This window comes from Oxyura jamaicensis, chromosome 11 (assembly GCF_011077185.1).
Source record: "Oxyura jamaicensis isolate SHBP4307 breed ruddy duck chromosome 11, BPBGC_Ojam_1.0, whole genome shotgun sequence".
Classification (NCBI taxonomy): domain Eukaryota; kingdom Metazoa; phylum Chordata; class Aves; order Anseriformes; family Anatidae; genus Oxyura; species Oxyura jamaicensis.
The window spans coordinates 817,185-843,151 of NC_048903.1; the positions used below are offsets into that span (position 1 = coordinate 817,185).

Here is a 25,967-nt window from a genome sequence, read left to right on the forward strand (position 1 = left end):
ATAGGACAAGGGGCAACAGCTCTAAACTAAAAGAGTGCGGATTCAGGTTAGACATTAGGAAGAAATTCTTCACAGCAGTGGTGAGGCACTGGCACAGGCTGCCCAGAGGAGCTGTGGCTGCCCCATCCCAGGCAGTGCCCACGGCCAGGCTGGATGGGGCTCTGGGCAGCCTGGGCTGGTGGGAGGTGTCCTGACCATGGCAGGAGTTGGACTGGATGATCTTTAAGGTCCCTTCCATCCCACACCTCACTGTGATTCTGTGCTTCTGTACAGTAAGGCAAGCACAGGAGCCTGCCAATTAGCAGCTGCACCACGACTTTGTCCCCTCTGACCCACGCACAGGCTTTGTAAGTTCTTGACCTTCTAGGTCTGAGCCTTGGGAAGCTGCTTGTGCCCTCCACAGGAGGGAACGAGGCCAGAGGATCGCATGCGGGGCTGTGCCGGGCAGCAGAAGGCCCGGGGCCGCATGGCCCAGCCCCTACGGGCGCCTCTCCATCGCAGCCCCCCCGAGCCCCCTTAGAGGGCACACTGCGGGCAACCCTAAAATGGCGCCTCCCTGCTCGGCTTCATCCCAGCTGCGTCACGTGGCCGCCGCGTCCCTCCATTGCATCAGCCGGCGGGCGGCCCTCCCCTTGGCCGGGAGAGGGGGAGCGGGCGGGGCTTCGCCTGAGCGACGGCCCCGGCAGCCAATCGGAGGCGGGCGACGGGCGCTGCGGGCTCTGCGGTGAGGCCGGCGGCGTGGGGCGAGGGGCGGCGGCGGCGCCCGACGAGGTAGGACCGGGACCGAGGTCGGGCGGGGGGCGCGGGGCCGGGGACCCCTCGGAGGCGGCCGGGCCCGGACGTGCCGGGGCCGATCCCGGCTCCCCCGGTGCCCTTGGGCCCGGGCCGGCTCCTTCCTTCCTCCCGGGGGCCCTGCGGGCTGTGGCGGCTCCGCGCGGGGCCGGTCCCCGCGGGTGGGGGTGGCCCTGTGGCTCCCAGCCCCAGCCTCCCCGGAGTGACTGCGGGGCTCCCAGGCCTCCCTCGGGGTGCAGCGGGGCGGGCGGCCTCAGGGCCGGCTCAGCATGGAGCTGGCTGGCTCGGAAAGCCCTTTGTAAAGAGATTCCAGAGCTGCAGAAACCAGGGAGGTCGGGGAGGGGATGCTTGGGTCGGGGCCAGCACCGCGTGGGGCAGGCGCGTCGATAAACCGAGGGGCTGCAGAGAATGGCCATCAAGGCAGAAGGGCCATGAAGGAGATAAAAGCAGTGATCCTGATGTTCTTGCCCGAGATGACAGCGCGTAGGAGCTGGTGACATTGGTACTAGGGGGATGGTTGAGCCAGGTGATCCTGAAGGTCTTTTCCAAGCCTAATGATTCTGGGGTTATTGTCTCCTCAGACTGCACCGCGGCCTTGCCGCTTTCCCTTCTGCCTGCTTTGGACAGCTGTGACCTGCAGCTTCAGGATGGAATCTACACTGACAGCTAGCCAGATCCGGCAACGATTTATTGACTTCTTCAAGGAAAACCAGCATACCTATGTGCACTCTTCCTCCACGATCCCTCTGGATGACCCCACACTGCTCTTTGCCAATGCTGGTATGAATCAGGTAGGTCCTGCTCTGGTCCTCGCGAACATAGCTTGTAGCAGCTGCAGTCTGTGAAGTTGTATGCAGAGCTTTTGGAGTGCTAAAGTGCTTTGGTTTTGCTAAAGTGAGGCTTATATTTGGCTGTTTGCATCCTGAAGATAGAATTTTCAAACAGACAATATAACTAGCCGTTTCTTCTGCGGATCGTGTGGATAATTATTGTTGCATTCTCCTTCTTCTGGTCACAAAGAGGTGGCTGGTGTGTCTGCTGGAGTCCCATGTGCTATTGCAGAGTCAGCCAAAGCACTGGGAGAGGTTTCTGTGCCTGCTGGGCTGATTGTGATGCAGCGTGAGTGCTGCCAGTCTCTCTTCCTTGACCCTTTGGACCACAGGCAGTGCTGTAAATAGTTGCAGTGAGAATTTTGGCACAAATTACTATCTTTAATGAGCAGTTGGGGCTGGGCTGCTGGAAGGGTTCTGCTGGAGCTTTCACTGATTTTGGCAATTGGGAACTTTGGCTATTTTCAGTCCCTTTGGAAGCCCTAGGGTTTGGTGTGCCCCAGGCACATGTGCAGGTGTGCTGGGCCCTGCATCCTCCTTCCGTGCAGCAAACCGCAGGCTTGGAGTTTCTGAAGGCTGCCTCAGGGGAATCCAGACCAGTGGCACTGTGATGTAGATGAGACTGCCTTCCTGGGGCTTTCAATATATGAAAACAGGCTCCTAGTGCTTTCCTTGATTTCCCCTTTTTTCTGTCCTCTCAGTTCAAACCCATCTTCCTCAACACTATCGACCCCTCGCACCCGCTTGCTAAACTGAGCAGAGCTACCAACACTCAGAAGTGCATCCGAGCTGGGGGCAAGCACAATGACCTGGATGACGTGGGGAAAGATGTCTACCACCACACTTTCTTTGAGATGTTGGGCTCCTGGTCCTTTGGGGATTATTTCAAGGTAAAATAGTCTAATCTGAATCTCTTGCACAAATTTATATGTCTCTGTAGACTCAGCGGAGCATTTTCCAAGAGGAAGGAGAATCTCTTGGGACAGAGTAGCTCCTAACATACATTTGATTTCCTTGGAATAAGCTCCTCCGATTGCAGAATGTTTTGTGATTAATTACTTAAGGTCGACAAAGCTGATTATATTGACTCTGGCAGCTTGGAGTCTTCAGGCAGAGGTTTTAATGGTTGTCCTGGAGCTGTGGGGAGTTGCATGTGCTGTGTGACTAGAAGGACCTCATATAGGAGTGATCATGAAATATCAATATTCTTTCCCAAGCTTCTTGCTAGTGTAGGGTTCATATCACGACAGGGATGTTAAGAATACAGCATTACAACAGATTTTAAGGGCTTTTTTTTTTTTCACAGAGAACATGATATCTGGAGAGCTCTGTGAGATGTTTCTCACGTATATTAATTTGCCTGCTTCTTACGCCAAAAATCTGAAAGCTCTTGACTGTTTCAGAGCAGAGAGCTGCTTTGGTCCAGCTTCTGTCTGATAAAGCTGGTAATACAAGGGGACCTCAGGAGAGACTTGGTGTGGAAGGTTTCTGCATGTTTGAGAGACTTACTGGGTAGATCCAGGGCAGCCAGGGATACCTGCAGTAGCCGGTACTCTGCGTGGGCAGGTACTGCACATTGAAGGGAGGCTCTGTTTGCATTCACTTGCTCATCTCATCTTTCCTTCTGCAGGAGCTTGCTTGCAAACTGGCACTGGACCTTCTCACCAAGGAGTTTGGCATCCCTGCTGAAAGACTCTACGTCACTTACTTTGGTGGAAACGAGGCTGCAGGACTGCAGCCAGATCTGGAATGCAAGCAGATCTGGCTGAATTTGGGGTGAGGGCCTTCAACTGGGGAAGCTTTGTGTTTTGATGAACAGTATCTGTGTGGCTTTATTCAGAGAAAGATGCCATGAGCTATGAGGCAGAGCACGCATAACAGGAGGTTTTAACAACATTGAAATGTCACAAATAATGTTTGCAGGGTGGTGGAGCTACAAAGCCAAAAGGAAGCACTGGCATTAGATAGAAGAGACTGAGACTAGGTCAGGCCCTAGTGCTTTCATTTCAAAATCTCTTGTGTAAGCTTAAGAACATAAGAAGTGCCCTGCTGGGTCAGATCAGTGGTCTGTCCAGCCAAGTGTGCTGCCTCTGGGGGCGGTTGAGAAGATGCTGCTAAGGAAAGCAGGCAACCCTGACTGCGATCTCTACTCGTTTCATCTTCCCCTCCCAGCATCCGCAGTCATTTGTTTAAGTATGTTCAGAGACTGTCCATGTATTCCTCTTAGTGGCTGCCTGGGGACCTGTGCCTTCAGAGTGTGTCTGATTCTGCTTTGAACCTCTGGGATTTTTCTAACCCTCAGTCGTAGCCTGCCACTCAGCCTGGTCCCCTCCAGTCCCACTCTTTTCTCTTCGTAAGATAGATGTTCTACCCCTGGGTAATTTCATCTGTTCATCCAGGGAAGTAGCGCACTGAGATTTCTGTTGTGGGATTCCCCGCCAGGTGGGGGAATTCTTGCCTCTGTTGGTCAGCGGAAGTTTCTTGTTACAGGCTGCCTGAGGGCAGGATTCTTCCTGGCAATATGAAGGACAACTTCTGGGAAATGGGAGACACAGGCCCCTGTGGCCCTTGCAGTGAGATCCACTATGACCGGATCGGGGACAGGGATGCCTCGCACCTGGTCAATCAGGATGACCCCAACGTCCTGGAGATCTGGAACCTGGTGTTCATACAGTTCAACAGGTGAGTAAGAGCTGCTTCCCAGGCGGGCAGCTTGGCTACGCTCCCAGCACTCTAACCCAGGCACCTCTGTACTGCTTTGCTGTTTTGCCTCGTTCCTATACCTGCAAGCATCACCAGCAATTCGGGTGCTGTAGCAAGCTGCTGGACTCCGGTGTTGCCCCACTGGAAGTGAGAGCTGTAGGGGAGGCTGGACACACTGCTGTTAACCCAGGGAGCACCTTTGGAGCCTTGCTTTTCATTTAGGGTCTCCCATTGGGTTCTTGAGACCAACAGGATTGGGTTTTCTTGTTATTCCCACTTGTCTGGGAGCTGCGTGCCTTGCGATGGTCTGGCCCTAGCCCACCAGTAGAGATGAGATCAGTCACGCTGGTTTTGGGGACAGACTGGAAAGGTTCTCTCAGCTGATCTGTCAGGAATCAGTGGAACATCAATGCCATCCTCCTCTGGGTCTAAGTTGCCATTGAGTCTTGTTAATTATATTTTATTAAAGTTGCCTTGTGTGTGGCTTGTCTGTGGGCCCATGTCATAAATGTGGTAAAGGTGAGAGGAGAGTTGGGGATGCCCCTGCAGAGCCTCCGTCCTTAACAGCTTGCGTTTTTCTTTTTTTGTGGCTGGGCAGGGAAGCTGATGGCACCTTGAAACCTCTTCCCAAGAAAAGTATTGATACTGGGATGGGCCTGGAGCGGCTGGTTTCGGTGCTGCAGAACAAGATGTCCAACTATGACACTGACCTTTTCCTGCCTTACTTTGAAGCCATTCAAAAGGTACAAACTGGAGAGCCAGGGCCTGATCCAGCTGCATCCATACCCTGGGTCTCTGGGGAGATGCACGGTGCAGGTCAGACAGGGATGGTCGTGTCTGCAGGTCTCTGCTTTCCCAGCTACTGTGAGCCCTGTGGGTTTGTACTTTGCTGAGGGTAGGAACGTTGGCTGTCCCTGTGATTGCTGCCTTGGGGCATGTTTGCAGACAAGAACAAGGGACAGGAGCAGTGCAGCTCTCCCAGGCGTTCCAAGTGAACCACACCACGTGCGGGCACTGCTTTGTTACAGCGATGTCTTTCCCTTGGGTACAGATGGAAATGCCCTAAAAGAGGGGAGCTGGGGCCCTGTCCAGCATGACGGAATTTGAAAGGTTTCTTGGCTGGGCAGGTTATGCCAGGGCAGAGCCTGTGAGCCTGTGTGCAGAACAGATTTCCCTTTTGGTCCCCTGTATGCTCTGCCTCCCTCCCTCCCTCTTCTGTCCTGGGCTCTCAGCGATGGGATAAGTTGGCTCTGCCTCCCTCTGGTCTTGGAGACCCTTCATCCCTGGAAGTGCCGGCAGCACGCGCAGCCTCACAGCCCTCCGTCTTCCCCGGCTTCACCAAGTCACCCCTTTCCCAGAGGACCGTGCCATTTGCGTGGCCGCAGGCAGCGGGACGAGGCTGGCCCCTGTTCTGCCTCACTGCTGATCCCTGCTGTCCGTTACCACCCCGTCTGCCTAACGCCTTCTCCTCTCTGCACAGGGCACGGGTGCCAGGCCGTACACGGGGCAGGTCGGCGCTGAGGACGCGGATGGCATTGACATGGCCTACCGCGTGCTGGCGGACCACGCGCGGACCATCACGCTGGCCCTCTCCGATGGGGGCAGACCTGACAACACTGGCAGAGGGTAAGAAGGGAGCTGCCGCGGTGCTGCTGCACCCGTTCTGTTCGGCACGGCTTCCCTGAAGGCAGCGGGACCTGGTGTGTCTCTGGGATGTCTGAATTCATCACTGAAGCAGCGGATAGCAGAGCGTTTGCTCAGTGTATTAGAATCCCTGTGGCAAAGTCCTCCCAAAAGGCCAGGACACGCAGGTCTGAGGGTTCTTGTGAGTACCAGTCCTGCTGTATCAGTGCCCAAAACAGATTGCCGTGGACAGATAGGCACAGGAGTCTGTTTTGTGCAGTGCTGCCATCAAAAAAACAATGACGTTTGGGCTGGGGGGGGCTGTGCTGTGGGTACCGCTGGACTCACAGGATGACTTTTAAGCTCACAGTGAGTTTGAGTCCTGGGGCTGAGGTCTGGGAAGGGGTGCTGGTTGGTGGGTGCCGGTGGATCCTGAGAACAACTCAGAGGTGTGATGTTTGCACTGAGGGGCTCTGCTGTTCCTAGGTATGTGCTGAGACGGATTCTCCGACGGGCTGTGCGCTACTCCCATGAGAAACTCAACGCCCCCAAGGGCTTCTTTGCTACTCTGGTTGACGTTGTGGTGCAGTCACTGGTGAGTTCTTCCCCTTCTCCAGTGTATCTGCTGAAGACTTCGTCTGCAGAGGTGTGCAGACCTCCATGCTGAATCCTTTTGGGTCTGCAGGGAGATGCCTTTCCTGAGCTGAAGAAGGACCCGGATATGGTGAAGGACATTATCAATGAAGAAGAGGATCAGTTCCTGAAAACACTGAGCAGAGGACGTCGTATCCTGGACAGGAAGATCCAGAGCCTGGGCGACAGTAAAACCATTCCTGGTGAGGCTGTGACTCCCGCCTGTGTGCACCAAAAGGCATTTATCACCTGGGACCAAGGGCTGAGTTGGGCTGGGAACTGAGAAATGATGGAAGGTGGGATGGGCACAGAGCTGGAAACTCAGAGCTGGGCCACCCCTCTCTTCTCTGGCCTGTGTAGAATGATCTCTGTGCCCTGGAGGCTGTCAGCGAGGAGCTGTGTAGCTGTTCGTGTTCACCAGCCCCATTTGCTGTCCTGCAGTAGCACAAAGCCAAGGGGAGAGCACTGTCACGGAACAGGCATGATGACTCTCTGCTTTTTCTCTGGAGGTGATACTGCCTGGCTGCTCTACGACACCTACGGTTTTCCTGTGGATCTGACTGGGCTGATTGCAGAGGAGAAAGGCCTTGTGGTGGACATGGAGGGCTTTGAAGAAGAGCGGAAAAATGCGCAGGTAGGTAACAGCTGTGGGGGTCTGAGAGTGGGCAGGGAGGAGTCCCTGCATTTATTTTGTGCTCACGAGTCTCTGCTCCTTTCTTACGGGGCACGCTCTCCCCTCAAGCTCCCAGTGCCCTGTGGGAAACACCAGCACTGTCGTCCACCACTGCTGGGGTAGGTTTTCTTAACCTTTGGTGCTTGTCATTGGCAGCTCAAATCCCAGGGCAAAGGTGCTGGAGGGGAGGATCTCCTCATGCTGGACATCTATGCCATCGAAGAGCTAAGGGCCCAAGGGCTGGAGGTGACTGACGACTCACCAAAATATGGTTATACGTCAGATCCCAGCGGGACCTATGGTATGAAAAAGCCCTCTCAGGAGCAACCTCTGCTGCCAAACCCTTTCCTGCTGCATGTCTTTGTGAGGAACTGATTTGTCTTCCTAGCACGCATCTCAGCAAGGTCCCCTCTGGGCTCGTCTTTCCTGGGACATGGAGGTGGGAGTGGAAATGGGTGCAGGTGAATAGTCTGCTTGTGACAAGTGGGGCAGAGAAAGAGAAGGGCAAGACTGTTCAAACTCTGCCCTGCTATTCAGATCTGTTGCTGATCAGAGAGACTTAGGGGATTCCAGGTCCTGCAGCTTTGCCTCTCCACACTGCCATGTTTGTGTTTCCCAGCTGTTCCTTTGCCAGTGTCACAGGGGATGCAGGTTCTGCTTGGTCCTTAAAGGCTCCTCAGCCCACTTGTTTGCTCTGGCTCTTTCTGCTCATTCTTTTATTTGGTGGAGATGCAGGAACCACCAGGCTCAAAGCCACGTGTGCTGTTGACTTCTACCACGTAGATGTGGAAGGAAGTGACAGTCCCCGCCACAGAGAGCACTGAATGAAATTCCCTGTTATCCAGCTGTTGCCCTAATTCTTCCTCTTTACCCCCTCCAAATGTGGTAGCTCCTGCAATAGCTGGGACGTGTTGCTCTGAAATCCTGCTCCCGTGTGGTGTCCACAAGGTTTTCCTATTTTACTGACGCTGCCTGTTGTCTTGGTGACAGATTTTGGGAGCCTTGTGGCCACAGTGAAAGCCATCCGCAGGGAGAAGAAGTTTGTGGAGGAGGTGTCCACCGGCCAGGAGTGTGGGATAGTGCTGGACCGGACCTGCTTCTACGCCGAGCAGGGTGGGCAGATCTATGACCAGGGCTACATGGTCAAGGACGACGACAGCAGGGAGGATGTGAGTCTTTCACTGAGAGCCTTTCAGTGGTCTCGGTCTGACCTGGGGCCGGGGCAGGTGTGTGCAGAGGAGAAGGCGCCAAGCAAGCTCTAGGGATTTCCTGTCTGTGGCAGGTGTTGGGAACTGCTCAGGATTCTTTTTCAGGGGTGCAGCACTGCACAGATGTGCTGGAGTTGGCTCTTTTTGCTTTTTGGGAGGCTGTGCTGAACTCTGCTGCAGCATCAGGCTGTCACCAGGTTGTGGGTGCCTCTGGTGGTGGTGCTGCTGGGGTGGCTGTGCTGAAGGATAGTGCTTTCGAGCTGAGGGCCTCTTTCAGCTGTGATGTGTCCCGTAACCATGCCCCACTTTCACTCCCTTCTCTGCTTTGTGGCCCTGTGTGCTCTGCCTCTGGACATTTTGCTTTCTCATACCTCGTGCACCAGTCCAGCTCTCACTGGTGCCTCTCCAGATGTAGTTCAGGGCTCTGGCTGGACTGTGCGCCTCGCTTGGCCTGTCACCCCCCTCACCGGGTGCATTTCCCTCTTTGTACAGAAAACTGAATTCACTGTGAAGAACGTGCAGGTCCGAGGCGGCTACGTGCTTCACATAGGAACTCTGTATGGAAGCTTGAAAGTAGGAGACCAGGTCCTGCTGTCTATCGATGAGGTGAGTTAAGGCACGCTGTTACAGATGGCTCCGTCTCTTGTCCCTGGATTTTGTCTCCTTTCTTTGGAGAGCAGTGTCCGTGACCTGCTCTGTCCATGGTGTCTCTCCAGAAAGGGGACTGGCAGGGAAAAGCCACGTACAAATGTGGTGGGGAACATCTTGCTCTCTTAGCTGCGGCTCTAAGGCAGCAAGTTGGTTCTGGGCACCTCAGCTACTTCAAGCTTCTGTTGAACCAGCACATTAGCCTCCACTTCCAATGCCGGAGGTGATCCTGGGACCGGTATGGCCCTAGTATGGGACCCCAGCTAACAGTGCCTTTCTCCATCAGACACGGCGGAGGCCGGTCATGAGCAACCACACGGCCACTCACATCCTCAACTTTGCCCTGCGCTCGGTGCTGGGGGAGGCTGACCAGAGAGGGTCGCTGGTCGCACCAGACAGGCTGCGGTTTGACTTCACGGCCAAGGGAGCCTTGTCTACCCAGGAAATCAAGAAGGTTGAAGGCATCGCCAACCAGATGATTGAGGAGGCAAAGGTGGGTTCGGGCTGCAGAGGTGAGCCCCATGGGGTGGGATGGTGCTTAGCTGCCCCCATCCTCCGGGAAGGATCCCATCCTTTTCCTGGCAGATTCACTGGCTTGCTGCAGGGTTCGGAATGGGCTCAGTGGACAGCTGAGGCACCGGCTTTCGGAAGGAGGCTGGTTCAAATCCCATTCCTTCAACATGCTCCCCTTCCTGGGACTGTGTTGTGCATTGTACTGTTTGTCAGGGCAGTTCAATGTTTGTCACATTGCCATTTCCCCAGAGTGTCAGGGCAGAGAGGAAATTTATGCCTCAGCCACCTTTTCCCACTGACCAGGGGCCAGCTCTCTCTCTTTGATCCTTGGGTTTGGCCAGTAGAGGTGTACTCAGGAAAAAAATAACTTGAGTCAAGTTTTTGGATGGTCTGGGATACTGCAAGTTTGGCCCAGTAGGAATCTTCTGAGCTGCTGATGCATTGCTGTTCATAGATTTGCATCACCTCAGAGGATTTTGAGTGGAAAACCTCCATGCACATTGATCTGCTCATTGCTACCGAGCCCTCTGCAGGGTTGGAGTGGTTCCTTGTCTGCTCTAGTGTCATATTGTTTGCAATAGCCAAGGGGTTTAGCAGAGTGGTGATGTGTCCTCAAAGACAAGAGAGTTGCTCTGTACAGTGCCAGTCCTGTGCCAGAACAGACCCCAGGAGGACCCCGTGTCCTGCTCAGGAGTTCCCAGTTAGAAACCATCTGAATGTACAGCAGCACAGCAGGTCCGAGCAGGCACAGGCAAAAGGGACTTTGAAGATTTGTCAGTTATCTTGGGATCCCTGCAGCTCCACAAACCCCGGGTCAGGTGAGGAATGTAACTTCCCTCTTAGGATCTTTCAGAGGAAGTCAGGGTACCCTGGAGATACAGGCCCGCAGTCACAGCTCACAGGACCAGCTCTCACCTGCACCCCTTTTCTGTGCTCTGCAGACTGTCTACGCCAAGGACTGCCCTCTTGCAGCAGCCAAAGCTATCCAGGGACTGCGGGCAGTTTTTGATGAGACCTACCCCGATCCTGTCCGCGTGGTCTCGATTGGCATCCCTGTGGAGGAGCTGCTGGCCGACCCCTCTGGCCCTGCGGGCTCCATCACTTCCATCGAGTTCTGCGGAGGGACGTGAGTATCGGGAGAGACCAGGGAAGGCAGTGGGGTGGGTGAAAAGGATTCCCCGTGGAGCCTGGGCTCCTGGGGGCTGTTGAGGTGTGGGTATGTGGTGGGCAAATAGGGAAACTGCCTGCATGCTGTCCCTGCTCACATGCAGAGGCTCTGGCAGTGCTAGGCCTTACCACCCTCCTCTCGCTGCTGTGCTTTTGGTGGCTAGGCTGGGTTTTCTGTCTGCCCCTGGCTGTGCCTCCCTGACAGGGTGGTTTTCTGGTTTCCATGCTGAATCCTGCTGAGATGAGAGGTGGACTTTTAACTTTCTCTTCTTATGGGTCTGTTTCCGGGTTCTTTCCAAAGGCACTTGCAGAACTCTGGCCATGCTGGCCATTTCGTGATTGTTTCAGAAGAAGCAATTGCTAAAGGCATCCGGAGGATAGTGGCAGTCACTGGAGCCGAAGCTCGGAAGGTAAGAGGAGGCAGGAGTGATCTCCTGTGAGATCCAAGCCCTGCAGGACACCACTGGCACATGCATGCACATGTATTAACCCTTTGCCAAGGCTGATTTCATTAAAGTTTGCCCAGTGTTCCCCCTGGGGTACTCAGCACCAGGGTGTATTGGTGTGAGAGCCTGAGGGGCTCATGGCTTAGGCTCTGCCAACACAGCACAAAGAGAGATGAGGGTGGGAGGGGAGGTCTTGGCAGTAGCTGCTGTGTCAGGGTGGTAGAAGGGCCTGTCATGGTCCCAGAGGTGGCTGCAGGTGGTTTGCAGAATGGGGTGCAGATGCAGAGCTCTCAGCAGTAACCAAACCCCAGAACTTGTTCAGCCCCTTGGCACCAAGGTCTCCATTGAGTGTGGGAATGGCAAGGAACAGGGAGGTGGGAGCTGATCCCACCTGACATTTGTGCAGAGGCAGGTGGCTTTGGTCCTGGGTGAGCTTGGGCTGGTGCTGCCTAGAGTGGGAGAAGGGGGTTGGTGAGGGAGCTGCTCTCCTCTTTTGGGAGGATCTTGGCATTTCTTCTGGCAAAGAAGAGTCCGGCCAGCATCACACCCTGGCTCTGGACAAGCACTGCATGGCTCTGCTACTTCCCTAGGAGTTACTGAACTCCATGCCTGGGGCTGCAGCCTTCCTGACTCTTGGGGATGGCCAGGAGCCCAGCCTGGAAGCTCTCCCTGCGTGATATAACTCAAAATGTATTCTGCTAGGCCCTCAGGAAAGTGGACAGCCTCAAGAAATTGCTGTCAGACCTGGACGCCAAGGTGAAAGTGCAGACAGCACCCAACAAGGATGTGCAGAAGGAGATCACGGACCTCAGTGAGGTGAGGGTGGCAGCAGTGCTGGGACCTTGGTTGCCAGCACCGGGTGGTGTTAATGAGGCCCAAGTTCAGCTTCCTGCTCCTCTGTCTCCCTGGGGGTCACCTCATCTCAATTAGTCTCAAGGGTTTAATTCTGGGTGAATCACAGTCTTGTGCCAGCACCCCGTAGGACACAATCTCAAGAGGACCCAGCCCTGCGTCCTGTGGGTGCTGCAGCCTCACACCTGAGCTTGTCAGACTGGGAGAGGGGAATGTATCAGGCTCTGCCAGACAAGGCCCTTGAGGTTCATGAGTGCTGTGCAGCGTGCCCTGCCTCCTGCCACGGTCACCTGTCCCTTTAACCCTCCACCCCTGCCTGTTTTGCAGACACTGGCCACTGCTGTAATCCCGCAGTGGCAGAAGGATGAACTCAGAGAGGCTGTTAAGGCACTGAAGAAAGTTATGGATGACCTGGACCGTGCAAGCAAAGCTGACATCCAGAAACGAGTGAGCACGGGGTGGGAATAAAGGACAGCGTGGGGGTGTTGATGGGCAGCTCTTCTGGGAGCTCCAACTGTGCCCGGTGTGGAAGGGAGCTGAGCTGTGGCTGCCTCCATGCCTGCTACCTTGGAAGATGGGGTGCTCCTGCCATAGCGGTGGTGTCCCTGCTCCTGGGTGCAGGGTAAGGGTGGTGCATGGTTCTTCCTCTGGATCCCATTGGATTTTCCTGGAGGACAAACCACACACAGCACTGCTGGTGCCTCACAGAACACACATGCACCTTTGGGCATCTTTTGTTCCTGGCAGTCCAACGTGGGGCTGTTCCAGGCTGGGCCATGGCTGCGTTGGGGCACCCCGGGGGCCTCTCAGCAGGGAGGTTTCGCCTGGGTGGTTCCTGTGTCCGTATGCAATGTGTGGGTGTCTGAACACTGCTGTCCTCAGGTGCTGGAGAAAACCAAGCAAGTCATTGAGAGTCACCCTAACCAGCCGTTGGTCATCATGGAAATGGAAAATGGAGCCTCAGCAAAGGTACGGGAAAGTCTGGTCCATCCTCAACAACCTCCCGTGTGCCTGAGGAGCAGCTGGGTGGTCTCTGTTGGCTTGGTGTCTCACCGCCTGCCGGCCCTGAGCAGCGCTAATGAAGAGGGACAGGACCTCTGTAGTATTCCCTGCGTCCCACTGGGTTTACAAATGGGCTCGCAGGGCTGGGGAGGTCTTGACCATTTGCTGAGCTTCCAGATCTGGTGAGGATAGGGACCCCTATGGAAATCGCATTGGGTTCCAGGTAAGGCTCATCCCAAAGGAGTCCTGACACAAAAATTCAGGCTTAAAGATCAGCCCTGGAAATTGTCCTGGGCTGAGCGTGGACAAGGCCAGATTACAGAGCAGCTCCCCAGCTCCAGGGCATTTCATCCGCTGCAGCAAGGTTCCTGTTCTAATCCAGCCAGGGCTGAAGCTGCCCCTTCCCCCTTAGCACAAGTTAAATTTCTTTCTATTGTGAATAAACGCTCCCTTGTGTGTGCTCTGTTGCACCGCTGTTCCTCGCAAGTGCCATGCAGCGGGGGCTGATTGTGCTGCGAGGCTGGAACAGCCAAGTTTTGATGCCCTATTTAAATTTCCACTTTGGGAGCCTCGGAGCTGGTGCTGCTCAGACTCCTGCTTGCCTTTTCCATTGCTGTCTCCAGCTCCACGACACCGGCGCTGCTGCTCACAGCTGTGTGGGAGTCAAAAACTGCTTTGTTTGCAAGGCCTTCGCTGCAGTGGGTGCAAACGTGGCGTGGCAATCTGACAGGGAAACCTTTGGGATGGGTCTGATACCTTGCAGCTTCTTTATGCTGTAGTTGATGAGTCCTGGTCTTTGCAGAATGTTTCCTCCCTCCTGGTGGGAGCTTTCATCACACCTGGGCAGAGCGTTTTCCTCATTTTCTACCATTACTCTTAGGCAAAACACAGGGGTGCTTGCTTTGGGGCTGCACAGCCATGAATTCTGTGAGTCCCCAGGTCCCTGCAGCTGTGAGGGGACAGCCAGCTGTGCCCAGCTTTCAGCTGCAGAAGATGACCTAGGAGTGGGCACTGCAGGATGCTGCTGGATGTTTTAATGCAAGTCCAGGTCCCCAAAGTCTCAGTGGGGTCCTGGAGGCTGCACAGTACTGCAGGGTCTTGAGCAAGGCTCGTTGCAAGCCCAGAGGAAGGTGTGCCACCGTGACTTTGTCCTCCTACAGGCTCTGAATGAATCGCTGAAGCTCTTCAAGACTCATTCCCCCCAGACTGCCACCATGCTCTTTGCTGTAGATAATGAAGCTGGCAGAATCACCTGCCTGTGCCAAGTACCCCAGGTAACACCGAGAGTCTGTGTGCGTGCCTGTGCCTTTCTCTGAGCCTTGGTGGAGGATCTGCAGCCTCCAGAGAGCAGCTCTATCTGATGTTACAAGGCCCAAAATCATATGGGTTGACAAGAGCCACAGCCTTGTGCTTTGTGTTATCAGGGGGCTGCAGCAGGGGGGAAGAGGCACCGGGTCCTGTTTGTGGAGCAGAAGGGGAAGGGGGAGAGCTGTGACTTGATGTGGCCATAGGCATGGGGCCAGATGCTGCACGTGGAGGAGCTCTGTCCTGCGGTGCCCTGCTCCTGCCCACCTTCCCTCCCTGCTCGACGTCAAGCTCCTTTTTGCCTTCTTTTCCTCTCCAGGAGTCGGTGAAGAGGGGCCTGAAGGCCAGCCAGTGGGTGCAGGAGGTGTCCGGCTTGATGGACGGTAAAGGCGGCGGCAAGGACGTCTCGGCGCAGGCAACGGGCAAGAATGTGGGCTGCCTGCCCGAGGCTCTCCGGCTGGCCACGGACTTTGCCAGGCTGCACTTGGGCGAGCTGAAAAACTGACGGGACCCCCCCCCGGGACCCCTCCCCCGGCTGCTGCTGCCCGTGCCCCCCGTGCCCCTTGGAGCTGACAATAAACCCCGCGGCCCTCGGGCTGGTGCCGCTGGGGGTGGGGGGGGGGGGGGGGGGGGGGCGGGCTGGGCTCCTCCTCCTCCTCTTCCTCCTCCTCCTCCTCCCCCTGCCGCAGCCATGCCGCTGGATCACCGCCGCCTGCGGGGCCCCGACGAGTCCCAGCCGCCGGCGCTGTGGGCGGCGGGCGCCGAGGAGGACGAGGACGGGGCCGGGGAGGGAGAAGCGGCGGGGCCGCGGGACCCCTGCGCCCTGCGGCCGCTCTTCGCCCGGGCCGGGCTGCTGAGCCAGGCCGAGGGCTCGGCCTACGTGGAGCTGAGCGGCGGCACCAAGGTGCTGTGTGCCGCCTGGGGGCCGCGGGAGGCGGCCGAGCGCGGGGGGGGGGGGGGGGGGGGGGGGGGGGGGGGGGGGGGGGGGGGGGGCGGCTGGTGTGCGAGTTCCGCCGAGCCCCCTTCAGCGGCCGGGGAGCCAGGCCGAGGCCCGGCGGGGCGGCGGAGCGGGAGGCGGAGCGGGAGGCGGCGGCGGCGCTGCGGGAGGCGCTGGAGCCGGCCGTGCGCCTGGCGCGGTACCCGCGGGCCCGCCTGGCCGTCAGCGCCCTGCTGCTGCAGGACGGCGGCTCGGCGCTGGCCGCCGCCGTCAGCGCCGCCTCGCTGGCCCTGGCCGACGCCGGCGTGGAGATGTACGACCTGGCCGTGGGCTGCGCGCTCTGCCGGGACCCCGGGGAGCCCGCCGGGCCCTGGCTGCTGCAGCCCGGCGAGGCCGAGGAGCGCCGCGCCGCCGCCCGCCTGACGCTGGCGCTGCTGCCCGCCCTCAACCAGGTGTCGGCGGTGCTCGGGGGAGGCCGCGGAGGGGACCCCGAGAGCTGGGGGCAGGCGCTGAGGCTCGGCCTGGACGGCTGCCACCGCCTGTACCCCGTGCTGAGGCAGAGCCTGCTGCGGGCGGCGAGGCGGAGGGACGCGGCGCACAGCGCCTGAGGGACGCCCCCGGTGGCGATGGGGGCTCCCGGAGCCACCCTGAGCTGCCCCATGCGACTCCGGAGGTCCCTGGAGCCTCCCCTGGTGCCAGCGGAGACACCCCGGGGCCTGCCCGAGCTGCCCCCCACGCCACCGGAGACCTGTGGAGTCACCCCTTGTGCTAAGAGACCCCTGGAGCAGCTCTCAGCACTGCCAGAGACCCTCGGAGCCTGCCAGAGCCACCCCGCACACTGCCAGAGACCCCTCCAGGGCCACCCCTGGTGCTGCTGGACAATTCTAGGGCCTCCCCAAGCCGTCCTTGGTGCCACCAGAGACTCCCCAAACCCACCCGAGGCACCCCTGGTCACACTGGAGACCCTCAGCTGAGCCCAATGTGTCCTGCCCGGCCACCCGCAGGCTCAGCACCACCACAAGCCCCAGGGTGGCCCTGGCACGACAACGTCCCCACTGCGACGTCCCCACCATGACCGCTGTGTCCCGTCACAGACTTTGGACCTCCGTGACTCCTGCCCGTGGTGCTCCAGGGTGGCAGAGACATTGGGTTTGGTTTTGTTTTGTTTACAATAAATTAGCCTTTTCTGGTGAGTCTTCTGCCTGCCTGAGTCTGCTGGGGCCCTCTTCCCTGCAAACCCTGACCTGGTTTGGGGGAAAAGGAGCTGGAGCCAGGGTCTGGCTCCGCTGGGGCTCGCCTCAGCCCAGCAGCTGGATTCGGGCACGCTGCGTGCGGCGCTGGCTGCTTACACAAAGTGCCCGACCCCCTGCAGAGCCCAGCGGAGCTGCAGCAGCTCTCAGACACATCTAAAGCGGTAAAAAAAACACCACGGAGTCAAATAACCAGAGAAAAGAAATACAAATTGTATTATTTTTTTCCTTTCCGACACAATACACTCTTATCAGAGCAAATCAGAGATACAGAACAACTTCCTACCAGCGAGAAGGACGACCTAGAAACGAGGGACACGGACACGGGGCACAGCTCTGCGGGACGGGGGGAGCGGGGCTGGGGGCGTGACGTCCCGGGGCAGAGGCTCTGTCCTGCCGACAGGAGCGCGGTGGGAGTCCTTGGGGAGCCAGTAAGGAAAACCCTTTTGTGAGCACGGGCAACTGGGAGCCGCCGGGCCCTGTGCCGTGGTGCTGGTGGCACGAGGCTGTGGCTTTGTGCTGTGTTGAGAGCCCCTCTGGTTCCTCTTTAGGGCGGTCACCTCCAGCAGCACGAGCCCACCCTGCAGCGTGCAGGCAGCTGGGGGCATGCCCGGGGGGCAAGGGCTCGGGATGTGACCGATGTGTATGGGACACTTTATCCAAGGGAGGAGGACACTGCGGATTTCTGCTCCAGGCTGCTGCTCCTTCGGGACGTGGGCTTTCTGTTCTCCAACCCTCCCTTCCCTGTGTACTTATCCCTAGTCGGAGAACAGGAGGAACAAAAAAAAACAAACCAAACCCAAAGCGCACTCAAACACAGACTTCTCTCACCGTGGCTGGCCAGGGTGGGACACGGGGCTGCCGGCACCATGGCAGGGGACGTGAGTGCTGGGAGCTGGGACCTGGCACCAGCGTGGCATGAGCTGGAAGCCTCGAAAGAAAGACGGACACGAGACAAGAGCTGCTGGCACACCGGGAAGGCTCCAGCATACCCAGTCCGTCTAGTGGCTCCCCTCAGGGTCCGAGATGTGCATTCTCATCTGCAAGGAGAAAAGCAGAGCGGGGTCCTGGGGCGCACTCCGGGGAGCACGGAGAGCCCCTTCCAGAGCCCACCAGGACCCGGTTTTGGCAAAGCAGGGAGCTGGGGGAAGGCAGCCAACCCCCACCTTACCGTCTCCTCCGTGTCCGTGCTCTCCTCCGCGCTGTCGATGGTGCGCAGGTCACTGCGCCCGTCCCCTCCTGTCCCCTCCTTGCCCCGGGAGCCCTCTCCTCCCGGGGACGGTGACGCTGCGCCCACCTCCGCCCTCTTCTTCTCACTCTCCTTGCACCCTGCAGGGACGGGGACAGGGACAGTGGGAGCTCGGCGTGTCCGTGCAGAGCACCAGCCCCGTGCTCACAGGGCAGGGGGCAAAGCCCCATGGCACCAAAGGGGACGAGGGGAGGGGACCGGCGCGGGGAACGTCTCAGCGGGGTTTGGACCCGGCTGAGTCCACGGCAGGCAGCAACCCTCACCCGAGAGCCGCTCTCTCCGCTGGTCCATGCGGTCCAGGCTCTCCAGCAGGCTGTCCACCTGCGCCTTGATCTGGCTCAGCTCCCCCTTGATGGAGTGCAGCTCCTCGGCTCGCACTGCGGGCGAGAGGAGCCGTCGGGATCCCACCCCGCGCCTTGTAGCAATGAGGTTAGCACCGAGCAGGAGGTGTGGGCACAGGCACTGCTGCAACGCACCGAGGTGCACGTGGCCAGGCTCCCCGGCTCGCCCCCTCCCGCAGGACCCTCCAGCCCAGGCACCGCGTCCCGCTCACGTTTTGTCCGTGTCCCCGTGGAGCTGCTGCTGCTCCGCGCCCCGGGCTGGGGGCTCGGGCTGCTTTTGCCTCCTGCTCCTGCGTGAGTTCTCCTGGCCTTGACGGGGATGCGGTTAATGAGGGGTGGGATCTTCTGGTACTCGTACACCCTGTGAGGGCACAAAACCAGCAGCGTGAGCATAAAAACACTGCCCCCAGCCCAACGACTGGCACAGCTCCAGCACGGGTACTGCTTCGGGGCAGCGCAGCCCCTGCCAGGGTGCTGGGGCTGCCTTCCTGGGTCCCCACTTTGTGCCGCCACGCTCACCGGTACGGGAAGTCGTCCCTGTAGAGATCGTAGTCCAGGTCACAGTTACCGCTGTGGGAGGGGACAGAGGACAGCAAGTCACCAGCCGTGGCACCGCAGGGCAGGGACAGCCGCCCACCGCGTGTCCCCATCCCCGGCAGCGGGCTCTGCGATGGGGGCTGTGGATTTGGAGCTGGCTGATGTTGAGTTTCACAGTCCCTGGCTCCAGGAGCACGCCGACGGCTCGCTCAGCTCCAAATTAAGAGGCGATCTGTCATGGAACTGCCTCCCGCGCGGGCAGCCAGCAGGCCAGCAATAAATCACGCGCCACGGAGGAGGAAAGGCGCTGATGCTCATTTTGCCGCTTCAGCTCTCGTGGTGTCGATGAGACTGGATTCAGCCTCGCACGCGGTGAGACAAAGCTCAGAGCATCGCCGCTGCCACAGCAGCCTCGGGCACCTGCGCTTTGTCCCTTGCTGCCACAAGGGCAGCGTGTCCTGCTGGGGAGGAAGGAGCGCCCCGGGACCCGCGGTGTACCTCCTGCCATTTCTACACACGAAGCTGGATGCACGTGGCCACCGGCTCGCCACGTGCTGGCCTCGCTCTGCAGCGTGACCCTGAGATGGGTTTTGACGAGCGCGGCTCCTCAGAGCATCCCGCGGGAAGAGCGATGCAGCGGCTCCGCGCTCCAGCAGCCACGGGGACCGCGGTCCCTGCCCTGCCAGCGCCGCATCCCTGCATGGCCCCGGCGCCATGGCAACGGGCAGAGCAATTAATTCAATCCAGAAGCTCTCTAACGAGAGGCAGAGCCCGGTGCCGGCTCTGGTCCCCTCTGTGCCACGTGCCGGTGCGGCACCCAGCAGGGACGAGTGTCCCTGCGGAGCCCAGGAGCTGAACACACACAAGAGCAGGGAGCTGCCCTTCTGCTGGCGGCCCCCAGCCCCGCGTGGGTAGGACACCATGCCCCCAGATCTCTGCTTGGGCACCTGTCCCCCAGGGGACCTCATTTAAAAGCCCAAACTGCAACCACGTGGAGACCACAGGGACCTTCTCTTCTCCTGGGTGGAAGAAGCCTCAGACCCTCGGCGAGGAGGGCTAGGGTTGGGGTTGGGGTTAGGGAGGAGCCCACGGGGACAGGGTAGAGACATCCTATGGAGCCAGGTGAGCATCCACAACCAAAGGCATGCGGAAGGACTGGAGGGAGGAAGAGCAGGGAGAGGAAGAGGAGCTCCCACCACTTCCACGCCCCCCCCCCCCCCCCCCCCCACCACGCCACGGCACTCACTGGTACAGGCTGCTGCTGTGCTGCCTCTTCTGGCCCAGCCTGGCCCGGCTCGGCTTGGCTTCCCTGGCCATGTCCAGATCTGAGGGCAGAGAGAGAGCAGGGGAATGAGCAGTGCAGAAACAGAACGAGGACCGGGAGCCCCGCCGGAGGGCTCCTCTCCTGCCGCAGCTTTCAGTGCCTGTGTCGCAGCCCCCAGCTCCCTCTAAGCCAAGCCCCCAGAGAAGCAGCAGGAGGACGGGGACCACCCCGGCTGCCCCTGCAGCAGCCCCTTCCCATGGACACCCCACGAGCCCCAGCCATTAGGAAGCAGCTGTGGTGATGAGGGTAATTAACCCCCGCAGACGTGTCCCCCTGCTGTGGTGAATCTGCCTGACAACGAATTCAGGCATTTTTCGGAGCGCCCCGGAGCAGGCGGGATGCCGATGATGGGGACGCGGCACCCGGGTGGTTCACGCTCCTGAAGGAACCCACGGCTTCACGAGGTGCTCCACGCCTGTCCCTGGATGTGCTGCCGCCAGCCTCAGCCCAGATGTGCCCAGAGCTGTACAGGGCACCAGGGGCTGCTGTGTTTCCTGACATCCACTAATTCCTGGGGGCTTTGCCAGGAGGTCACCGACGGGCGTCTCCTCGCCCCGCGCTCGTCCTCTCCCCCAGCGCCGAGGCTCCACTCCCAGCTCCGTCTCTTTGCGGCTCCGCAGCCAGTTCCCAGCTGCGTGAAGTCCATTTAAAGCCAGCTTCTATCAAGAGTATATCCTTGAGAGCCATCGACACAGCTCCTCACTAACATCGAGATAGATTTAAGTTGTGATTTTGGCTGGAGGAACAACGTGGAATCTCCTGGCAGAGCTCTCCTCACCACAGCCGCTCCCCGTGTTGCTCGCGGCACGGTTCCTGTCGGGTGCTCACTGCTGGCTTCCCGCCTCCCGCGCTCGGGTTGGAGCCGGGTGGCGAGCTGCAACCACCAGGATCCGCTCGGCTTCCTCCCCTGCAGCCCTGGGGTTACGTTTGCTTTCCCACACCGTGACAGGTAATGGGTCGAGGGCTTAGGAAAGAGTCTAAAAAGAGCAAAAAACACGTGGATCCTGGAGGGAGGCACAGGCTGGAGGCTCCTAAGCCCCTGGGGCAGGAGCTGGTGGCTGCGTTGAGTTCTCCCTCTTGCATGGTCACCATAACCATCACCAGCTGTCCCATGGGTGTCACCAGCACCGTAACCACCACCAGCTGTCCCGCGGGTGACTCCCAGCGATGCGGATGACTCCCATAGGACTCACTCCACCGATGCACCGCTTGCTCTTAGTGTGCCTCCCCACCCACCCCTTGTCCCCAGCAGCCCCTCGTGGCACGTCCCCCGTCCCCCAGCAGCTCGGCACCTTGCACGGAGCCGTGTGTGAGTGGCACGCAGGGGGGGTTGGTGGGTGCTCTGCTCCCTGTGGTGGCCCGTGTCACACTGAGGGGGTCAATCAGGGCAGGACACCAGAGCCAGAAGGGCTCCATCACCCCTGGGACACTGGTTCTGTGCTGGGGCTCCTGCCCCAAACTAGTGGGGATGTCCTCGGCCTGGGGGTGATGGCACGGGGATATCCCAGTACCAGGGGTCATCCCTGTCCTGGGGGTGATGGCATGGGGACGTCCTTGTCCTGGGGAGGGACAGGCACTGGGGAACGGGTCACGGGAGGCCCCCCGGTGGCGGAGCACAGCCCCGTTCCGGGGGAGGAGCGGGGACGTCGCGGTGCGGCTCCGGGAGGACGCCCCCGTTGCGCGGAGCATCCCGCCGCCAAGGAGCATCCCTGGCCGGGGCTGTGCCGGGGCCGGGCCGCGCACTTTCTCCGCGGCCCCCCGTCCCCGCCAGCCGCCCGGTGCCCGGTACTCACATCTCCAGCAGGCGTCCCGCCCGCCCGCCGCGCTCATGGCCCCGCCGGAGCCCGGCCCGGCACGGCCCGGCACGGCCCCCCCCCGAGCGGCTCCGGGCCGAGCGCGCCGCCCCCGGGCCGTACCACGCCGCCGACGGCAGGGGGAGCGGGGCGAACCACGGCGGGGGCGGGCGGGGGTGGGCGAGAACCCCCCGGTTCCGAGCTGCCTCCGCTGCCGGGGGTCCCCCGAGCCCCGCCGGGGGAGGCTCCGCGGTCTCCGTGCGCCCCGCGTCCCGTGCGCCACGGGGGGACCGGCCGCTTCCCAGGAGACGTGTCCCGTCCTGGGGGGCGCTTCTGGCCTCCGCAGGACCCCCGACATCCTCTGCAGGACCCTCGTAGCCCCGTGGTCCGGCCCCATCCCACCCTACCACCGTGTCCCCGTGTCCCCGCCACGGCCGCTGGGACCCGCTGGGGACACAGCACCAGCCAAGTGGGAGCCCCTGGGTGCCGCTGGAGGCAGCGTGGGCAGGATGGGGGTCGTGGCTGAGACCAAGAGGACAAGGAGACAAAAGGGCTCTTCCGAATGGAGAGGTCTTTGTTATCCACCCGGTTGGTGGCAGGGGACCCGCAGCGCCAGGCTGGTGGCTTCGTGGTGACGCCCGTGTCCTGCTGCAGGTGGCCCCACGCCGAGCCTGGCCCTCACCCTGAGCCATGCCGAGGTGTGTGTCACCCAAAGGCCCCGCATGGCTCCTTGCTGGACACAGCCCGGCCACCAGTTTAAGCTGTCCCAGGCTGGGCATCTTCTTGCCCTGATGGTCGTCAACAGAGGAGGGCGAGGAGCAGAGGACGACACCGCGTCTGGGATGCTGATGCACAGCGTGCGCCCTTCTCGGCCGGTCCCAGAGCCACGCTTGTCCCCTGTCCCCGTCCCCAGCTGGTGCTGGAGATGCCCGCACGGTGGGCAGGGGGCACAGCCCGGGGCTGCCCACTCAGGGGTCCCGCTGCCACTGGGAAATGTGCTCCTGGGCTGCAATAGGACATAGAGTCAGCGTTCCCCATTGCCCTGAAGGTGGCACCTCCGCCAGGATGCTCCCGGCCACACAAACGGGACAGAGGAGACCCCCCGGGGGCTGCGGCCACGCGCTCACCGAACTGGCAGAGGTACCGGTTCCGGGTCTTGCAGCGTTGGTCGTTCCAGTTGAAAGCGGCTGATGCCTGCATCTCCACGCAGTTCCCGAACCTGTGCGGGAGAGGAGAGGGACAGGGTGGCGGCACCGAGGTCACCACGTCTCCCGTGGGAGTTGGAGGGGCCGTGTCACTGGTGGGCACCGACCCCTGGTTGTCCGGCTGCCCGAAAGCAAAGCTGGTGAAGGTGGAAGGCTCGCCCGTGTCCCAGCGGAACGAAGCCTTGGACGTCTTGTAGGTGAGACCTGGGGGGAGCCAGCGGGGTGGGATGTCCGTTAGAGGGGTGGGATGTCCGTTAGAGGGGTGGGATGTCCAGCAGGGGGGTGGGACGTCCAGCAGGGGGGTGGGACGTCCAGCAGGGGGGTGGGACGTCCAGCAGGGGGGTGGGACGTCCAGCAGCACCCCAGCAGGACTCACCGATCCAGAAGTTACGGGTCTCGAAGTCGGTGTCCGTCACCCTGTTGCTGCTCTCCAGGCGGCTGAGGAAGAAGGCCAGGATGTCCTGCACCTTCTGATTGCTGACTTGGGCCAGCATGGCCCCTTTCTCCTGGAAGGAAGCCACGGAGGCAGCAGGCGGCTCAGACCTGCTCCTCTGCTGCCCAGCACGGGCTTGAGGTCCACATGTGACCACCGTGGACCGAGCCTTGGGGCTTTGGGACATTTTAGGAGGGATGGGGCTCACCTGGCACTTGGCCTTGGCTCCGTAGTACGTGTCAGCCTCGGGGGACACCATGAAGCAGTCGCCATCGATCGTCACGTCGCAGGTGTGGAAGGGGAACCGGACCCTGGCTGCAGGCACAGGTCAGCGGCACCGGGGACACCCCCCCCGGCCTCGGGGCAGCCCCCACTCACCGCCGCACTCGGCGCCGCCGTAGCCAGCGTCGCAGAGGCAGGAGCACTCCTCCTGCCTGAACTTCCCGTGGAGGCACCGCACGCTGCACCGCACTGGCAAAAAGGCACAGAATGAGGTCGCCGCGGGGCAGCCGCCCCCAGAACCGTCCTCCCTTTTGCCCACGTGCTGCACGAGCCGCGTGCATGTGCTGAGCTGAGCTTGCACACGCACGTGCTGCACTACTGCGCACGCACACAGCAAGCAGGCTACGGGCACTGCACGGCCCATGCACACACATGCACAGCAGCAAGCATGCACGTGCACATGTTGCCACGAGGCATGCACTGCACCAGCTGTGCACGTGTGCACTGCACCAACCAAGCCCGTGCACGCACTGCACTGAGCATGGACACGTGCGCACCGCACCGTGCACTTGGTACGCTGCACCAACCGCTCACACGCAGCACCGGCCATGCATGCACCACGCATGCGCGCAGGGAACCAAGCGTGCACACCGTGTGCTAACCTTGCACAAGCACGCCCCGTGCGCTGCAGCCGGCCATGCACACACATGCACCGCTCACTCCCGAGCACCGCACTCACCCCACACGCGCACTGGGCGCACGCGTGTGCACCGCTCACACGCCTGCCTCGTGCTGCCGGCATCCAGCTCGTCCTCGTCCACCCCAGCAGGCGCTCACCTTGGCAGTAGCGTCCCGTGTAGCCGTGGGGACAGTGGCACCGGCAGGTGCTGACGTTGAGGTGCCCGCCGTTCCTGCAGCTCATGCGGCACGGGTTCCTGGGGACCTCTGGGTGGGCACACGGGGGGCACGCGGCGCTCAGGGGCTGGGCACGGCCGGGAGGGGGCCGTGGGCTGGGGGGTGCGCGGGGACTCACCGCAGAGCCCGCCGCCGTGGTCCCAGGACTTGAAGCACCCGGAGAGGCCGGCGGTGCAGAGCGAGCACCAGGGCCCGCGCTGGTAGGGGGCGATGGGCACCCCGGACAGCTCCCAGTTACCCCTGCCCAGGGAGGCAACTGGGGGCGGGGCCACAACACGCCCCGCCCACGACCACACCCCCCAAAAGTTGACCACGCCCACTCGACACCAGCCACACCCCCCTATTGGAGGAAGAACACCCACACTGCCAAGCCACGCCCATTTTGGGGGAAAGGCCACACCCACAATGCATCCACCCGCCCCTAAATATCTAAGCCCCGCCCACACCACCTCCGCCCCGCCCCCTGTCGGCACTAAGCCCCGCCCACCCCACCGAGACCCCGCCCCTCACCCCACCTGGCCCTATCCCACCCCACCCTTCCCTGCCCCACCCTCACCCCCCAGGCCCCGCCCACCCCCAGGCCCCGCCCACCCCCAGGCCCCGCCCCTCCGTCCAGGCCCCGCCCACAGCCCCTTACCCCGGCCAGTAGGCGCAGGCGAAGGCCTGGCTGCGGCCCCGGCTCCCGGCGCAGAGCTGCCGGCCGCAGCCCACCCGCCCCGACGTCGCCCACACCAGCTGCGGGAGAGGCGCCGCCCTCAGACGCTGAAGCCCCCGGCCGCCCTCCCGCCCACCCTCGCACCTCGCCCCACCTGCGTGTAATGGCGGCAGGTGGCGTTGCCGGCGCAGCGCGTCGCCCCGTAGTCGTAGCGGCGGCCCTCGGCGAACCAGCGCTCCAGCAGCTCGACGAAGCCCCCGGCGCCCTCCAGGAGCAGGGTCTCGCTCCAGCCCAGCTGGGGGGCCGGCGGGGGTGCGGGGGATGCCAGGCAGCCGGCCGCCCGCGCCACCGCCAGCTGCGCCAGCTCCTCGCTCCACTCCTGCTGGGACAGCGGGCTGGGGGCGCTGGGGGCGCTGGGGGGCGTCGTGGTGGCACCCCGGGGGTGATGGGGGAGCAGCGGGGGGGGGGTTGGACAGCCAGGTGACTGGGGACAACCAGGAGTTGTTGGGAAGCAACAGGAGGTGATTGGGGACCACCAAGAGGTGATTGAGGACCACTATGAAATGTTGGGCTACCATCAGGAGATGACTGGGGACCAAGAGGTGACTGGGGACCAGCAGGAAACATTGGGCAACCATCAGGAGATGACTGGGGACCACCAGGGCATGACTGACCACCAGGGGATGACTGGGGACCACCAAGAGGTGACTG

General features: G+C 60.7%; 4 protein-coding genes across 5 annotated transcripts in view; 2 read left to right on the top strand and 2 right to left on the bottom strand.

The window, feature by feature from the left end:
- Positions 1-693: 693 nt before the first annotated feature.
- On the top strand, positions 694-14,992 carry AARS1 (alanyl-tRNA synthetase 1). The gene is made up of 21 exons (XM_035336585.1): positions 694-771; positions 1,374-1,583; positions 2,324-2,512; positions 3,253-3,398; positions 4,113-4,304; positions 4,924-5,068; positions 5,806-5,951; positions 6,435-6,543; positions 6,634-6,784; positions 7,091-7,215; positions 7,411-7,555; positions 8,245-8,423; positions 8,955-9,068; positions 9,397-9,603; positions 10,565-10,749; positions 11,092-11,200; positions 11,939-12,052; positions 12,416-12,535; positions 12,971-13,057; positions 14,251-14,364; positions 14,715-14,992. The coding sequence occupies exons 2-21, from the start codon at positions 1,440-1,442 to the stop codon at positions 14,898-14,900; spliced, it is 2,907 nt and encodes a 968-aa protein (XP_035192476.1). The 5' UTR covers positions 694-771; positions 1,374-1,439; the 3' UTR covers positions 14,901-14,992.
- Positions 14,993-15,027: 35 nt separating this feature from the next.
- EXOSC6 (exosome component 6) lies at positions 15,028-16,525 on the top strand. Its single transcript, XM_035336606.1, is given in 2 exon segments — positions 15,028-15,381; positions 15,384-16,525. Coding segments are annotated over 2 exon segments (852 nt in total). The 5' UTR covers positions 15,028-15,086; the 3' UTR covers positions 15,941-16,525.
- A 671-nt stretch (positions 16,526-17,196) lies between these two features.
- Positions 17,197-22,642, bottom strand: LOC118172584 (RNA-binding Raly-like protein). Of its 2 annotated transcripts, XM_035336601.1 has the most exons (7): positions 21,827-22,044; positions 19,956-20,034; positions 18,692-18,742; positions 18,385-18,533; positions 18,095-18,208; positions 17,754-17,911; positions 17,197-17,622 (listed from the first exon to the last, which is right to left on the bottom strand). In XM_035336601.1, the coding sequence occupies exons 1-7, from the start codon at positions 21,861-21,863 to the stop codon at positions 17,584-17,586; spliced, it is 627 nt and encodes a 208-aa protein (XP_035192492.1). In that variant the 5' UTR covers positions 21,864-22,044; the 3' UTR covers positions 17,197-17,583. The 2 variants fall into 2 exon arrangements, with proteins under 2 accessions (XP_035192492.1, XP_035192493.1); XM_035336602.1 differs by lacking the exons at positions 17,197-17,622; positions 17,754-17,911; positions 18,095-18,208; positions 18,385-18,533 and having other exon boundaries at positions 21,827-22,642.
- The window catches only part of LOC118172582 (C-type lectin domain family 18 member A-like), a 4,898-nt gene continuing 1,311 nt past the window's right edge, over positions 22,381-25,967 (bottom strand). The window contains exons 3-12 of the mRNA XM_035336599.1: positions 25,411-25,635; positions 25,239-25,336; positions 24,720-24,841; positions 24,524-24,631; positions 23,843-23,935; positions 23,673-23,779; positions 23,408-23,537; positions 23,139-23,235; positions 22,954-23,045; positions 22,381-22,832 (exon numbers count right to left, since the gene is read on the bottom strand). Coding sequence (XP_035192490.1) covers positions 22,795-22,832; positions 22,954-23,045; positions 23,139-23,235; positions 23,408-23,537; positions 23,673-23,779; positions 23,843-23,935; positions 24,524-24,631; positions 24,720-24,841; positions 25,239-25,336; positions 25,411-25,635 — 1,110 coding nt within the window. The 3' untranslated portion in view covers positions 22,381-22,794. The remainder of the gene's footprint in view (positions 22,833-22,953; positions 23,046-23,138; positions 23,236-23,407; positions 23,538-23,672; positions 23,780-23,842; positions 23,936-24,523; positions 24,632-24,719; positions 24,842-25,238; positions 25,337-25,410; positions 25,636-25,967) is intronic.